The 16916-nt window shown below is 46.4% G+C and overlaps 1 protein-coding gene across 2 annotated transcripts in view; it reads right to left on the reverse strand.

Annotated features, from left to right (window-relative positions):
• ZNF143 (zinc finger protein 143) overlaps window positions 1-16916 on the reverse strand; it is an 84898-nt gene that overhangs the window by 43696 nt on the left and 24286 nt on the right. For both annotated transcript variants that reach the window (XM_073659015.1, XM_073659014.1), the window contains exon 12: window positions 5749-5976. In XM_073659015.1, the coding sequence (XP_073515116.1) occupies window positions 5749-5976 (228 nt within the window). The remainder of the gene's footprint in view (window positions 1-5748; window positions 5977-16916) is intronic.

The following is a 16916-nucleotide window of genomic DNA, read 5'->3' on the forward strand; positions in this document are numbered from 1 at the left end:
GTATATAGAGGTTACGCTGTATCCCAGGTATACAGTATATAGATGTTACGGTGTATCCCAGGTATACAGTATATAGAGGTTACGCTGTATCCCAGGTATACAGTATATAGAGGTTACGCTGGATCCCAGGTATACAGTATATAGATGTTACGCTGTATCCCAGGTATACAGTATATAGAGGTTACGCTGGATCCCAGGTATACAGTATATAGAGGTTACGCTGTATCCCAGGTATACAGTATATAGATGTTACGCTGGATCCCAGGTATACAGTATATAGAGGTTACGCTGTATCCCAGGTATACAGTATATAGAGGTTACGGTCGATCCCAGGTATACAGTATATAGAGGTTACGCTGTATCCCAGGTATACAGTATATAGAGGTTACGCTGAATCCCAGGTATACAGTATATAGAGGTTACGCTGGATCCCAGGTATACAGTATATAGATGTTACGCTGGATCCCAGGTATACAGTATATAGATGTTACGCTGGATCCCAGGTATACAGTATATAGAGGTTACGCTGTATCCCAGGTATACAGTATATAGAGGTTACGCTGTATCCCAGGTATACAGTATATAGAGGTTACGCTGTATCCCAGGTATACAGTATATAGAGGTTACGCTGTATCCCAGGTATACAGTATATAGAGGTTACGCTGAATCCCAGGTATACAGTATATAGAGGTTACGCTGTATCCCAGGTATACAGTATATAGAGGTTACGCTGTATCCCAGGTATACAGTATATAGAGGTTACGCTATATCCCAGGTATACAATATATAGAGGTTACGCTGGATCCCAGGTATACAGTATATAGAGGTTACGCTGGATCCCAGGTATACAGTATATAGAGGTTACGCTGGATCCCAGGTATACAGTATATAGAGGGTACGCTGGATTCCAGGTATACAGTATATAGAGGGTACGCTGTATCCCAGGTATACAGTATATAGAGGGTACGCTGTATCCCAGGTATACAGCATATAGAGGTTACGCTGTATCCCAGGTATACAGCATATAGAGGTTACGCTGTATCCCAGGTATACAGTATATAGAGGCTACGCTGTATCCCAGGTATACAGTATATAGAGGTTACGCTCGATCCCAGGTATACAGTATATAGAGGTTACGCTGTAACCCAGGTATACAGTATATAGAGGTTACGCTGTATCCCAGGTATACAGTATATAGAGGTTACGATGTATCCCAGGTATACAGTATATAGAGGTTACGCTGTATCCCAGGTATACAGTATATAGATGTTACGCTGTATCCCAGGTATCCAGTATATAGAGGTTACGCTGTATCCCAGGTATACAGTATATAGAGGTTACGCTGTATCCCAGGTATACAGTATATAGATGTTACGCTGTATCCCAGGTATCCAGTATATAGAGGTTACGCTGGATCCCAGGTATACAGTATATAGATGTTACGCTGTATCCCAGGTATACAGTATATAGATGTTACGCTGTATCCCAGGTATACAGTATATAGATGTTACGCTGTATCCCAGGTATACAGTATATAGATGTTACGCTGTATCCCAGGTATACAGTATATAGAGGTTACGCTGTATCCCAGGTATACAGTATATAGATGTTACGCTGGATCCCAGGTATACAGTATATAGAGGTTACGCTGGATCCCAGGTAAACAGTATATAGAGGTTACGCTGGATCCCAGGTATACAGTATATAGAGGTTACGCTGGATCCCAAGTATACAGTATATAGAGGTTACGCTGGATCCCAGGTATACAGTATATAGATGTTACGCTGTATCCCAGGTATACAGTATATAGAGGTTACGCTGTATCCCAGGTATACAGTATATATAGGTTACGCTGTATCCCAGGTATACAGTATATAGAGGTTACGCTGTATCCCAGGTATACAGTATATAAAGGTTACGCTGTATCCCAGGTATACAGTATATAGATGTCACGCTGTATCCCAGGTATACAGTATATAGATGTCACGCTGTATCCCAGGTATACAGTATATAGAGGTTACGGTCGATCCCAGGTATACAGTATATAGAGGTTACGCTGGATCCCAGGTATACAGTATATAGAGGTTACGCTGGATCCCAGGTATACAGTATATAGAGGTTACGCTGTATCCCAGGTATACAGTATATAGAGGTTACGCTGTATCCCAGGTATACAGTATATAGAGGTTATGCTGGATCCCAGGTATACAGTATATAGAGGTTACGCTGTATCCCAGGTATACAGTATATAGAGGTTACGCTGTATCTCAGGTATATAGAGGTTACGCTGTATCCCAGGTATACAGTATATAGAGGTTACGCTGTATCTCAGGTATATAGAGGTTATGCTTGAGCCCAGGTATATTGTATACAGCAGCAGCTTCAGGATGGGAACATGCGCTCCCTCTGCTGTTCATCAGATGAACTACATGCAAGTGATCCCTGGTGCTTCTGTCAGTAGAGGGACATTAAGGCTATGTGCCCACGTTGCGGAAATGAAGCGGAAAATTTGCGCTTCATTTCCGCATGTCCTCTCCCGTAAAAATGCATGCGGAATTTCGCAAGCGTTTATCGCGCGTTTTCGACAAAAATCCGCAGCATGTCCATTAATTTTGCGTTTCCGCATGCGGAATTGCCTTTTCAATGCATGAAAAAATACAAGGCAATTCCGCATGCGGAAACGCAAAATTAATGGACATGCTGCGGATTTTTGTGCGCATCAAAAACACTGTGGAAAAATCCGCATCATGTGCATAGAACTTGCGGATTCTCATTGGGGACCATGGGGTGCGGATTACCAAGCATCAAATACACTTGTAAAACGCTACGTGGGCACATACCCTAATGGTTGCACCGGGGATCCGCGGCTGCACAGCAGTGACAGACAATAGTGTGGTAATTGGCCATGCCAGTCGGCAGCGTTTCTTTGCACCGTCTGACCCTACCCGAGCGGTTTTCCCAATTTCATATCTCTTTTCTGTAAGTGAATGGAAACATTCCTATATTAATTTAGAAGCACTAAACTCATTCAGATCACACAGCAGAGGATTTGTTACAATGTATCTAATATAGACAATCATAAATGTTTGCTACAATGTATTAGTGCAGGTAAAATGTATCCAGACTGGATTTCTCCTGAGAGCAGAGATACTAAAATGGTCAGAAAATAGTCGCTACATCTATGACAGCCGGTGCAGTCTCGGGTCTCTGCCGCGGGTCACATCCATCTATGACAGCCGGTTCAGTCTCGGGTCTCTGCCGCGGGTCACATCCATCTATGACAGCCGGTGCAGTCTCAGGTCTCTGCCGCGGGTCACATCCATCTATGACAGCCGATGCAGTCTCGGGTCTCTGCCGCGGGTCACATCCATCAATGACAGCCGGTGCAGTCTCGGGTCTCTGCCGCGGGTCACATCCATCTATGACAGCCGATGCAGTCTCGGGTCTCTGCCGCGGGTCACATCCATCTATGACAGCCGGTGCAGTCTCGGGTCTCTGCCGCGGGTCACATCCATCTATGACAGCCGTTGCAGTCTCAGGTCTCTGCCGCGGGTCACATCCATCTATGACAGCCGATGCAGTCTCGGGTCTCTGCCGCGGGTCACATCCATCAATGACAGCCGATGCAGTCTCGGGTCTCTGCCGCGGGTCACATCCATCTATGACAGCCGATGCAGTCTCGGGTCTCTGCCGCGGGTCACATCCATCAATGACAGCCGTTGCAGTCTCGGGTCTCTGCCGCGGGTCACATCCATCTATGACAGCCGATGCAGTCTCAGGTCTCTGCCGCGGGTCACATCCATCTATGACAGCCGGTGCAGTCTCAGGTCTCTGCCGCGGGTCACATCCATCTATGACAGCCGATGCAGTCTCGGGTCTCTGCCGCGGGTCACATCCATCTATGACAGCCGGTGCAGTCTCGGGTCTCTGCCGCGGGTCACATCCATCTATGACAGCCGGTGCAGTCTCGGGTCTCTGCCGCGGGTCACATCCATCTATGACAGCCGGTGCAGTCTCGGGTCTCTGCCGCGGGTCACATCCATCTATGACAGCCGGTGCAGTCTCGGGTCTCTGCCGCGGGTCACATCCATCTATGACAGCCGGTGCAGTCTCGGGTCTCCGCCGCGGGTCACATCCATCTATGACAGCCGATGCAGTCTCGGGTCTCCGCCGCGGGTCACATCCATCTATGACAGCCGGTGCAGTCTCGGGTCTCTGCTGCGGGTCACATCCATCTATGACAGCCGGTGCAGTCTCGGGTCTCCGCCGCGGGTCACATCCATCTATGACAGCAGGTGCAGTCTCGGGTCTCTGCCGTGGGTCACATCCATCTATGACAGCCGGTGCAGTCTCGGGTCTCCGCCGCGGGTCACATCCATCTATGACAGCCGATGCAGTCTCGGGTCTCCGCCGCGGGTCACATCCATCTATGACAGCCGGTGCAGTCTCGGGTCTCTGCCGCGGGTCACATCCATCTATGACAGCCGGTGCAGTCTCGGGTCTCTGCCGCGGTTCACATCCATCTATGACAGCCGGTGCAGTCTCGGGTCTCTGCCGCGGGTCACATCCATCTATGACAGCCGGTGCAGTCTCGGGTCTCTGCCGCGGGTCACATCCATCTATGACAGTCGGTGCAGTCTCGGGTCTCTGCCGCGGGTCACATCCATCTATCACAGCCGGTGCAGTCTACTACGTTCTGGCTGTCAGCGCACAAACAATGGAGGCAGGTCGTGCAGTCGGCAGCTGTTCCAGATCAGCGGTTCCTCACTGCTGATTCTGTGCCAGGTGGGCCGTCGACCACAACGGACTCTGCTGGGCCCCTTCACGCCCGTTAGCAGCTCCTTTGTGAAGGTGCAGCGTTGTGGCCTGGCACCTGCCCAAACCAGCGAGCGCGCCAGGTGTCCTGGGCAAACAGCTCGGCTGTGTGTGCGCGCGAGCATTGTGCTGCAGGAACGGACGCTCCGCGCTGATCAGGTATCAACGACAAAGCAACCGCCAGCTGTGCGAGCGGCGAGCACCCGAGGGGCCGGGCCGCAGACATGACGGCTCGGGGAACTGTGACCATTCAGAGAATATGGAGTGCAAGCAGTCAAACTCTCCGCGAGCAGTCTAACCCACCGTCAGCCGTCTAACCCACCGTCAGCCGTCTAACCCACCGTCAGCCGTCTTAACCCACCGTCAGCCGTCTTAACCCACCGTCAGCCGTCTTAACCCACCGTCAGCCGTCTTAACCCACCGTCAGCCGTCTTAACCCACCGTCAGCCGTCTTAACCCACCGTCAGCCGTCTTAACCCACCGTCAGCCGTCTTAACCCACCGTCAGCCGTCTTAACCCACCGTCAGCCGTCTTAACCCACCGTCAGCCGTCTAATGCTCTGCAAGCCGTCTAACCCTCCGTCAGCGATCTAACCCTCCGTGAGCTGAACACAGCAGCAGCCCCGCTCTCTCCTCGCTGATGGTTTGTTACAATGTATCAGAGTTGAGCATGAACATTGCAGGACCTGGTCCGGTGGACGCGTCGTTAGTCCCTGACTGATGGATCAGAGTCCTATGAACCTCCTCCTCCCACCAGGCGGCTTCTCCTCTGATTACTGTGCCCGGTGTGACGCCACGTGTGTCACGCAACGGAGATCACGTCACGCCGCGCCCACACATCAGGAGAGGCGCCGGGGACACCCAGCAGCGATGATATAATGGGCCGTCATGTAATAACAGCAGTGCACACAGACGCAGGGGGGGGGACACATACGTGGCTGCGGGACGTAGAAGCCCTCCTGGTCCTCCTCGATGGGCTCGGTGTCGTTGTGCGCCGTCTTCTTGTGCATGGCGAGCGTGGAGATCTGCTTGTAGGTTTTCCCGCAGTGGTTGCAGTTATACGGCTTGGAGTGCGTGTGAACCACGTGGTGTTTATACAGACTGGAATACTCCGTGAAACGCTTGTCGCACCCCGGAACCGTGCAGACGTACGGCTTCTCCCCTACCGCAGAGACAAAGAAGAGTCATCAGGAGCAGAGGCCAGACACATCCTATATCAGTGCTGGCTGAAACAATGTAATGGTGCAATCTCTGCCTGCTGTATGTGTCATCTGCGGCTCTAACCCACTGAAACTATTTAATGGCATCCACTGGTTTGTTGATCAGCCGCTAATTTAGCCACAAGCAGCTCCCACAATGCCCCTCACCTGATGATATAGTCTGCCCTATAAGTCTAGTAGCAGCATAAGGGGTGCATGTGTGCGGGCGGCATGCAGGCGTCTATCGGAGCTAACTGGCAGTTATTTCAGAGGCAGTTAGTCAGGGCAGGAGTCAGGTAACCCACACTTTGACAGCTTACTCTCTTTTAACTATGTTTTTGTTAATTTTCACTCTTTCCCCTATAGTCCTCTACTTTCTACTAACCACCCCTAATCCCTACACGTAGTAATGAACTCTTCATCTCTCCCTCCATCCTCCCCATTCATCTCACCTCCTCCTCAGAATTATTCCTCAACATTCAATCCTGGATCTCCAAGCACAGACAGACACCTCATGCTCTCTCTTGCTCCCACCTGCTAACACTTTCTCTGCTCCTCCTCACTGCTGGAGATATCTCTCCAAATCCTGGTCCTCCTCACCATATCCCCACAGTTACTTCTACCTCCTATCCACGACCTTCCACAAACTGTCGCAACCCTTCTAACCTCATACCCATCCAACTAATCCCCACTTCCTCAGTTGCACTAACAGGAGCTCTATGGAACTCTGGCTCCGTCTGCAACAAACTTTCCTACATCCACGACCTTTTCATTACTAACAAACTTTCCTTCCTCGCCATCACCGAAACCTGGCTCACGCCCTCTGACACAGCCTCTCCTGCTGCACTTTCATATGGCGGATTCCACCTTTCCCACACCCCACGCCCCAACGGCAAACATGGCGGAGGCGTAGGTTTTCTCCAGTCAGATACCTGCTCTTTCACCCAAATATCACTGCCACCCTCCGTTAAACTCCCCTCTTTTGAGGTGCACTGTGTGCGCATCTATTCCCCCTCTGACCTCCAACAGGCCGTCATCTACCGACCCCCAGGGCTAGCCACCACTTTCTTAGACCACTTCACCACCTGGCTGCTTCACTTCCTGCTGACATCCCCACCATCATAATGGATGACTTCAACATCCCCATTGACCCTTCCCACTCATGGGAAGGGTCCTCACTCCACCATACCGCTGCACGACCAGGTCTACCCTCACCTACTGTATCCTCACCCATCCCCGGTAGATTGTGAGCCCTCGCGGGCAGGGTCCTCGCTCCACCATACCGCTGCACGACCAGCTCTACCCTCACCCATCCCCTGTAGACTGTGAGCCCTCGCGGGTAGGGTCCTCGCTCCACCATACCGCTGCACGACCAGCTCTACCCTCACCTACTGTATCCTCACCCATCCCCTGTAGATTGTGAGCCCTCGCGGGCAGGGTCCTCGCTCCACCATACCGCTGCACGACCAGCTCTACCCTCACCTACTGTATCCTCACCCATCCCCTGTAGACTGTGAGCCCTCGCGGGCAGGGACCTCGCTCCACCATACCGCTGCACGACCAACTCTACCCTCACCTACTGTATCCTCACCCATCCCCTGTAGATTGTGAGCCCTCGCGGGCAGGGTCCTCCCTCCACCATACCGCTGTACGACCAGCTCTACCCTCACCTACTGTATCCTCACCCATCCCTTGTAGACTGTGAGCCCTCGCGGGCAGGGTCCTCACTCCACCATACCGCTGCACGACCAGCTCTACCCTCACCTACTGTATCCTCACCCATCCCCTGTAGACTGTGAGCCCTCGCGGGCAGGGTCCTCGCTCCACCATACCGCTGCACGATCAGCTCTACCCTCACCCATCCCTTGTAGACTGTGAGCCCTCGCGGGCAGGGTCAACGCTCCACCATACCGCTGCATGACCAGCTCTACCCTCACCTACTGTATCCTCACCCATCCCCTGTAGACTGTGAGCCCTCGCGGGCAGGGTCCTCGCTCCACCACATTACTGCACGACCAGCTCTACCCTCACCTACTGTATCCTCACCCATCCCTTGTAGACTGTGAGCCCTCGCGGGCAGGGTCCTCGCTCCACCATACCGCTGCACGACCAGCTCTACCCTCACCTACTGTATCCTCAACCATCCCCTGTAGACTGTGAGCCCTCGCGGGCAGGGACCTCGCTCCACCATACCGCTGCACGACCAACTCTACCCTCACCTACTGTATCCTCACCCATCCCTTGTAGATTGTGAGCCCTCGCGGGCAGGGTCCTCGCTCCACCATACCGCTGCACGACCAGCTCTACCCTCACCTACTGTATCCTCACTCATCCCTTGTAGACTGTGAGCCCTCGCGGGCAGGGTCCTCGCTCCAACATACCGCTGCACGACCAACTCTACCCTCACCTACTGTATCCTCACCCATCCCTTGTAGACTGTGAGCCCTCGCGGGCAGGGACCTCGCTCCACCATACCGCTGCTTGACCAGCTCTACCCTCACCTACTGTATCCTCACCCATCCCCTGTAGACTGTGAGCCCTCGCGGGCAGGGTCCTCGCTCCTCCTGTACCAGTCAGCGACTTCTATTATTCATGATTATTGTAATTGTTTTATTATTTATACCCCGATCACATGTAAAGCGCCATGGAATAAATGGCGCTATAATAATAAATTATAATATCAGTCACATATGATGTAATGTCTGGAGGTTATATCAGTACTGGAGCGTTATAAGAGAGGCTGATATCAGTCACATATGGTGTAATGTCTGGAAGTTATATCAGTACTGGAGCGTTATAAGAGGAGCTGATATCAGTCACATATGGTGTAATGTCTGGAGGTTATATCAGTACTGGAGCGTTATAAGAGGGTCTGATATCAGTCACATATGATGTAATGTCTGGAGGTTATATCAGTACTGGAGCGTTATAAGAGGCTGATATCAGTCACATATGATGTAATGTCTGGAGGTTATATCAGTACTGGAGCGTTATAAGAGGGGCTGATATCAGTCACATATGATGTAATGTCTGGAGGTTATATCAGTACTGGAGCGTTATAAGAGGGGCTGATATCAGTCACATATGATGTAATGTCTGGAGGTTATATCAGTACTGGAGCGTTATAAGAGGCTGATATCAGTCACATATGATGTAATGTCTGGAGGTTATATCAGTACTGGAGCGTTATAAGAGGCTGATATCAGTCACATATGATGTAATGTCTGGAGGTTATATCAGTACTGGAGCGTTATAAGAGACTGATATCAGTCACATATGATGTAGTGTCTGGAGGTTATATCCGTACTGGAGCGTTATAAGAGGGGCTGATATCAGTCACATATGATGTAATGTCTGGAGGTTATATCAGTACTGGAGCGTTATAAGAGGGGCTGATATCAGTCACATATGATGTAATGTCTGGAGGTTATATCAGTACTGGAGCGTTATAAGAGGGGCTGATATCAGTCACATATGATGTAATGTCTGGAGGTTATATCAGTACTGGAGCGTTATAAGAGGGGCTGATATCAGTCACATATGGTGTAATGTCTGAAGGTTATATCAGTACTGGAGCGTTATAAGAGGCTGATATCAGTCACATATGGTGTAATGTCTGGAGGTTATATCAGTGCTGGAGCGTTATAAGAGGGGCTGATATCAGTCACATATGATGTAATGTCTGGAGGTTATATCAGTACTGGAGCGTTATAAGAGGAGCTGATATCAGTCACATATGATGTAATGTCTGGAGGTTATATCAGTACTGGAGCGTTATAAGAGGCTGATATTAGTCACATATGGTGTAATGTCTGAAGGTTATATCAGTACTGGAGCGTTATAAGAGGGGCTGATATCAGTCACATATGGTGTAATGTCTGGAGGTTATATCAGTACTGGAGCGTTATAAGAGGGGCTGATATCAGTCACATATGGTGTAATGTCTGGAGGTTATATCAGTACTGGAGCGTTATAAGAGGCTGATATCAGTCACATATGATATAATGTCTGGAGGTTATATCAGTACTGGAGAGTTATAAGAGGCTGATATCAGTCACATATGATATAATGTCTGGAGGTTATATCAGTGCTGGAGCGTTATAAGAGGCTGATATCAGTCACATATGGTGTAACGTCTGGAGGTTATATCAGTACTGGAGCGTTATAAGAGAGGCTGATATCAGTCACATATGGTGTAATGTCTGGAAGTTATATCAGTACTGGAGCGTTATAAGAGGCTGATATCAGTCACCTATGGTGTAATGTCTGGAGGTTATATCAGTACTGGAGCGTTATAAGAGACTGATATCAGTCACATATGGTGTAATGTCTGGAGGTTATATCAGTACTGGAGCGTTAAAAGAGGGGCTGATATCAGTCACATATGATGTAATGTCTGGAGGTTATATCAGTACTGGAGCGTTATAAGAGACTGATATCAGTCACATATGATGTAGTGTCTGGAGGTTATATCCGTACTGGAGCGTTATAAGAGGCTGATATCAGTCACATATGGTGTAATGTCTGGAGGTTATATCAGCACTGCAGCGTTATAAGAGGCTGATATCAGTCACATATGGTGTAATGTCTGGAGGTTATATCAGTACTGGAGCGTTATAAGAGGGGCTGATATCAGTCACATATGATGTAATGTCTGGAGGTTATATCAGTACTGGAGCGTTATAAGAGGGGCTGATATCAGTCACATATGATGTAATGTCTGGAGGTTATATCAGTACTGGAGCGTTATAAGAGGGGCTGATATCAGTCACATATGATGTAATGTCTGGAGGTTATATCAGTACTGGAGCGTTATAAGAGGGGCTGATATCAGTCACATATGATGTAATGTCTGGAGGTTATATCAGTACTGGAGCGTTATAAGAGGGGCTGATATCAGTCACATATGATGTAATGTCTGGAGGTTATATCAGTACTGGAGCGTTATAAGAGGCTGATATCAGTCACATATGGTGTAATGTCTGGAGGTAATATCAGTGCTGGAGCGTTATAAGAGGGGCTGATATCAGTCACATATGATGTAATGTCTGGAGGTTATATCAGTACTGGAGCGTTATAAGAGGCTGATATCAGTCACATATGGTGTAATGTCTGGAGGTTATATCAGTACTGGAGCGTTATAAGAGGAGCTGATATCAGTCACATATGATGTAATGTCTGGAGGTTATATCAGTACTGGAGCGTTATAAGAGGAGCTGATATCAGTCACATATGGTGTAATGTTTGGAGGTTATATCAGTACTGGAGCATTATAAGAGGGGCTGATATCAGTCACATAAGGTGTAATGTCTGGAGGTTATATCAGTACTGGAGCGTTATAAGAGGCTGATATCAGTCACATATGGTGTAATGTCTGAAGGTTATATCAGTACTGGAGCGTTATAAGAGGCTGATATCAGTCACATATGGTGTAATGTCTGGAGGTTATATCAGTGCTGGAGCGTTATAAGAGGGGCTGATATCAGTCACATATGATGTAATGTCTGGAGGTTATATCAGTACTGGAGCGTTATAAGAGGGGCTGATATCAGTCACATATGGTGTAATGTCTGGAGGTTATATCAGTACTGGAGAGTTATAAGAGGCTGATATCAGTCACATATGATATAATGTCTGGAGGTTATATCAGTGCTGGAGCGTTATAAGAGGCTGATATCAGTCACATATGGTGTAACGTCTGGAGGTTATATCAGTACTGGAGCGTTATAAGAGAGGCTGATATCAGTCACATATGGTGTAATGTCTGGAAGTTATATCAGTACTGGAGCGTTATAAGAGGCTGATATCAGTCACCTATGGTGTAATGTCTGGAGGTTATATCAGTACTGGAGCGTTATAAGAGACTGATATCAGTCACATATGGTGTAATGTCTGGAGGTTATATCAGTACTGGAGCGTTAAAAGAGGGGCTGATATCAGTCACATATGATGTAATGTCTGGAGGTTATATCAGTACTGGAGCGTTATAAGAGGGGCTGATATCAGTCACATATGGTGTAATGTCTGGAGGTTATATCAGTACTGGAGAGTTATAAGAGGCTGATATCAGTCACATATGATATAATGTCTGGAGGTTATATCAGTGCTGGAGCGTTATAAGAGGCTGATATCAGTCACATATGGTGTAACGTCTGGAGGTTATATCAGTACTGGAGCGTTATAAGAGAGGCTGATATCAGTCACATATGGTGTAATGTCTGGAAGTTATATCAGTACTGGAGCGTTATAAGAGGCTGATATCAGTCACCTATGGTGTAATGTCTGGAGGTTATATCAGTACTGGAGCGTTATAAGAGACTGATATCAGTCACATATGGTGTAATGTCTGGAGGTTATATCAGTACTGGAGCGTTAAAAGAGGGGCTGATATCAGTCACATATGATGTAATGTCTGGAGGTTATATCAGTACTGGAGCGTTATAAGAGACTGATATCAGTCACATATGATGTAGTGTCTGGAGGTTATATCCGTACTGGAGCGTTATAAGAGGCTGATATCAGTCACATATGGTGTAATGTCTGGAGGTTATATCAGCACTGCAGCGTTATAAGAGGCTGATATCAGTCACATATGGTGTAATGTCTGGAGGTTATATCAGTACTGGAGCGTTATAAGAGGGGCTGATATCAGTCACATATGATGTAATGTCTGGAGGTTATATCAGTACTGGAGCGTTATAAGAGGGGCTGATATCAGTCACATATGATGTAATGTCTGGAGGTTATATCAGTACTGGAGCGTTATAAGAGGGGCTGATATCAGTCACATATGATGTAATGTCTGGAGGTAATATCAGTGCTGGAGCGTTATAAGAGGGGCTGATATCAGTCACATATGATGTAATGTCTGGAGGTTATATCAGTACTGGAGCGTTATAAGAGGCTGATATCAGTCACATATGGTGTAATGTCTGGAGGTAATATCAGTGCTGGAGCGTTATAAGAGGGGCTGATATCAGTCACATATGATGTAATGTCTGGAGGTTATATCAGTACTGGAGCGTTATAAGAGGCTGATATCAGTCACATATGGTGTAATGTCTGGAGGTTATATCAGTACTGGAGCGTTATAAGAGGAGCTGATATCAGTCACATATGATGTAATGTCTGGAGGTTATATCAGTACTGGAGTGTTATAAGAGGAGCTGATATCAGTCACATATGGTGTAATGTTTGGAGGTTATATCAGTACTGGAGCATTATAAGAGGGGCTGATATCAGTCACATAAGGTGTAATGTCTGGAGGTTATATCAGTACTGGAGCGCTATAAGAGGCTGATATCAGTCACATATGGTGTAATGTCTGAAGGTTATATCAGTACTGGAGCGTTATAAGAGGCTGATATCAGTCACATATGGTGTAATGTCTGGAGGTAATATCAGTGCTGGAGCGTTATAAGAGGGGCTGATATCAGTCACATATGATGTAATGTCTGGAGGTTATATCAGTACTGGAGCGTTATAAGAGGCTGATATCAGTCACATATGGTGTAATGTCTGAAGGTTATATCAGTACTGGAGCGTTATAAGAGGCTGATATCAGTCACATATGGTGTAATGTCTGGAGGTTATATCAGTGCTGGAGCGTTATAAGAGGGGCTGATATCAGTCACATATGATGTAATGTCTGGAGGTTATATCAGTACTGGAGCGTTATAAGAGGAGCTGATATCAGTCACATATGATGTAATGTCTGGAGGTTATATCAGTACTGGAGCGTTATAAGAGGCTGATATCAGTCACATATGGTGTAATGTCTTGAGGTTATATCAGTACTGGAGCGTTATAAGAGGCTGATATCAGTCACATATGATGTAATGTCTGGAGGTTATATCAGCACTGGAGCGTTATAAGAGTCTGATATCAGTCACATATGGTGTAATGTCTGGAGGTTATATCAGTACTGGAGCGTTATAAGAGAGGCTGATATCAGTCACATATGGTGTAATGTCTGGAGGTTATATCAGTACTGGAGCATTAAAAGAGGAGCTGATATCAGTCACATATGATGTAATGTCTGGAGGTTATATCAGTACTGGAGCGTTATAAGAGACTGATATCAGTCACATATGATGTAGTGTCTGGAGGTTATATCCGTACTGGAGCGTTATAAGAGGCTGATATCAGTCACATATGGTGTAATGTCTGGAGGTTATATCAGCACTGCAGCGTTATAAGAGGCTGATATCAGTCACATATGGTGTAATGTCTGGAGGTTATATCAGTACTGGAGCGTTATAAGAGGGGCTGATATCAGTCACATATGATGTAATGTCTGGAGGTTATATCAGTACTGGAGCGTTATAAGAGGGGCTGATATCAGTCACATATGATGTAATGTCTGGAGGTTATATCAGTACTGGAGCGTTATAAGAGGGGCTGATATCAGTCACATATGATGTAATGTCTGGAGGTTATATCAGTACTGGAGCGTTATAAGAGGGGCTGATATCAGTCACATATGATGTAATGTCTGGAGGTTATATCAGTACTGGAGCGTTATAAGAGGGGCTGATATCAGTCACATATGATGTAATGTCTGGAGGTTATATCAGTACTGGAGCGTTATAAGAGGAGCAGATATCAGTCACATATGGTGTAATGTCTGGAGGTTATATCAGTACTGGAGTGTTATAAGAGGCTGATATCAGTCACATATGATGTAATGTCTGGAGGTTATATCAGTACTGGAGCGTTATAAGAGGCTGATATCAGTCACATATGGTGTAATGTCTGGAGGTAATATCAGTGCTGGAGCGTTATAAGAGGGGCTGATATCAGTCACATATGATGTAATGTCTGGAGGTTATATCAGTACTGGAGCGTTATAAGAGGAGCTGATATCAGTCACATATGGTGTAATGTCTGGAGGTTATATCAGTACTGGAGCGTTATAAGAGGAGCTGATATCAGTCACATATGATGTAATGTCTGGAGGTTATATCAGTACTGGAGCGTTATAAGAGGAGCTGATATCAGTCACATATGGTGTAATGTTTGGAGGTTATATCAGTACTGGAGCATTATAAGAGGGGCTGATATCAGTCATATATGATGTAATGTCTGGAGGTTATATCAGTACTGGAGCGTTATAAGAGGCTGATATCAGTCACATATGGTGTAATGTCTGAAGGTTATATCAGTACTGGAGCGTTATAAGAGGCTGATATCAGTCACATATGGTGTAATGTCTGGAGGTAATATCAGTGCTGGAGCGTTATAAGAGGGGCTGATATCAGTCACATATGATGTAATGTCTGGAGGTTATATCAGTACTGGAGCGTTATAAGAGGCTGATATAAGTCACATATGGTGTAATGTCTGAAGGTTATATCAGTACTGGAGCGTTATAAGAGGCTGATATCAGTCACATATGGTGTAATGTCTGGAGGTTATATCAGTGCTGGAGCGTTATAAGAGGGGCTGATATCAGTCACATATGATGTAATGTCTGGAGGTTATAGCAGTACTGGAGCGTTATAAGAGGCTGATATTAGTCACATATGGTGTAATGTCTGGAGGTTATATCAGTACTGGAGCGTTATAAGAGGAGCTGATATCAGTCACATATGATGTAATGTCTGGAGGTTATATCAGTACTGGAGCGTTATAAGAGGCTGATATCAGTCACATATGGTGTAATGTCTTGAGGTTATATCAGTACTGGAGCGTTATAAGAGGCTGATATCAGTCACATATGATGTAATGTCTGGAGGTTATATCAGCACTGGAGCGTTATAAGAGTCTGATATCAGTCACATATGGTGTAATGTCTTGAGGTTATATCAGTACTGGAGCGTTATAAGAGGCTGATATCAGTCACATATGGTGTAATGTCTGGAGGTTATATCAGCACTGGAGCGTTATAAGAGAGGCTGATATCAGTCACATATGGTGTAATGTCTGGAGGTTATATCAGTACTGGAGCATTAAAAGAGGAGCTGATATCAGTCACATATGATGTAATGTCTGGAGGTTATATCAGTACTGGAGCGTTATAAGAGGCTGATATCAGTCACATATGGTGTAATGTCTGAAGGTTATATCAGTACTGGAGCGTTATAAGAGGGGCTGATATCAGTCACATATGGTGTAATGTCTGGAGGTTATATCAGTACTGGAGCGTTATAAGAGGAGCTGATATCAGTCACATATGGTGTAATGTCTGGAGGTTATATCAGTACTGGAGCGTTATAAGAGGGGCTGATATCAGTCACATATGGTGTAATGTCTGGAGGTTATATCAGTACTGGAGCGTTATAAGAGGCTGATATCAGTCACATATGATATAATGTCTGGAGGTTATATCAGTACTGGAGAGTTATAAGAGGCTAATATCAGTCACATATGGTGTAACGTCTGGAGGTTATATCAGTACTGGAGCGTTATAAGAGAGGCTGATATCAGTCACATATGGTGTAACGTCTGGAAGTTATATCAGTACTGGAGCGTTATAAGAGGCTGATATCAGTCACATATGGTGTAATGTCTGGAGGTTATATCAGTACTGGAGCGTTATAAGAGACTGATATCAGTCACATATGATGTAGTGTCTGGAGGTTATATCAGCACTGGAGCGTTATAAGAGGCTGATATCAGTCACATATGGTGTAATGTCTGGAGGTTATATCAGTACTGGAGCGTTATAAGAGGCTGATATCAGTCACATATGATGTAATGTCTGGAGGTTATATCAGTACTGGAGCGTTAAAAGAGGTGCTGATATCAGTCACATATGATGTAATGTCTGGAGGTTATATCAGTACTGGAGCGTTATAAGAGGGGCTGATATCAGTCACATATGATGTAATGTCTGGAGGTTATATCAGTACTGGAGTGTTATAAGAGGGGCTGATATCAGTCACATATGATGTAATGTCTG

This window comes from Phyllobates terribilis, unplaced genomic scaffold (assembly GCF_046119375.1).
Source record: "Phyllobates terribilis strain yellow unplaced genomic scaffold, ASM4611937v1 Scaffold_13__5_contigs__length_258822181, whole genome shotgun sequence".
NCBI classification, from domain to species: domain Eukaryota; kingdom Metazoa; phylum Chordata; class Amphibia; order Anura; family Dendrobatidae; genus Phyllobates; species Phyllobates terribilis.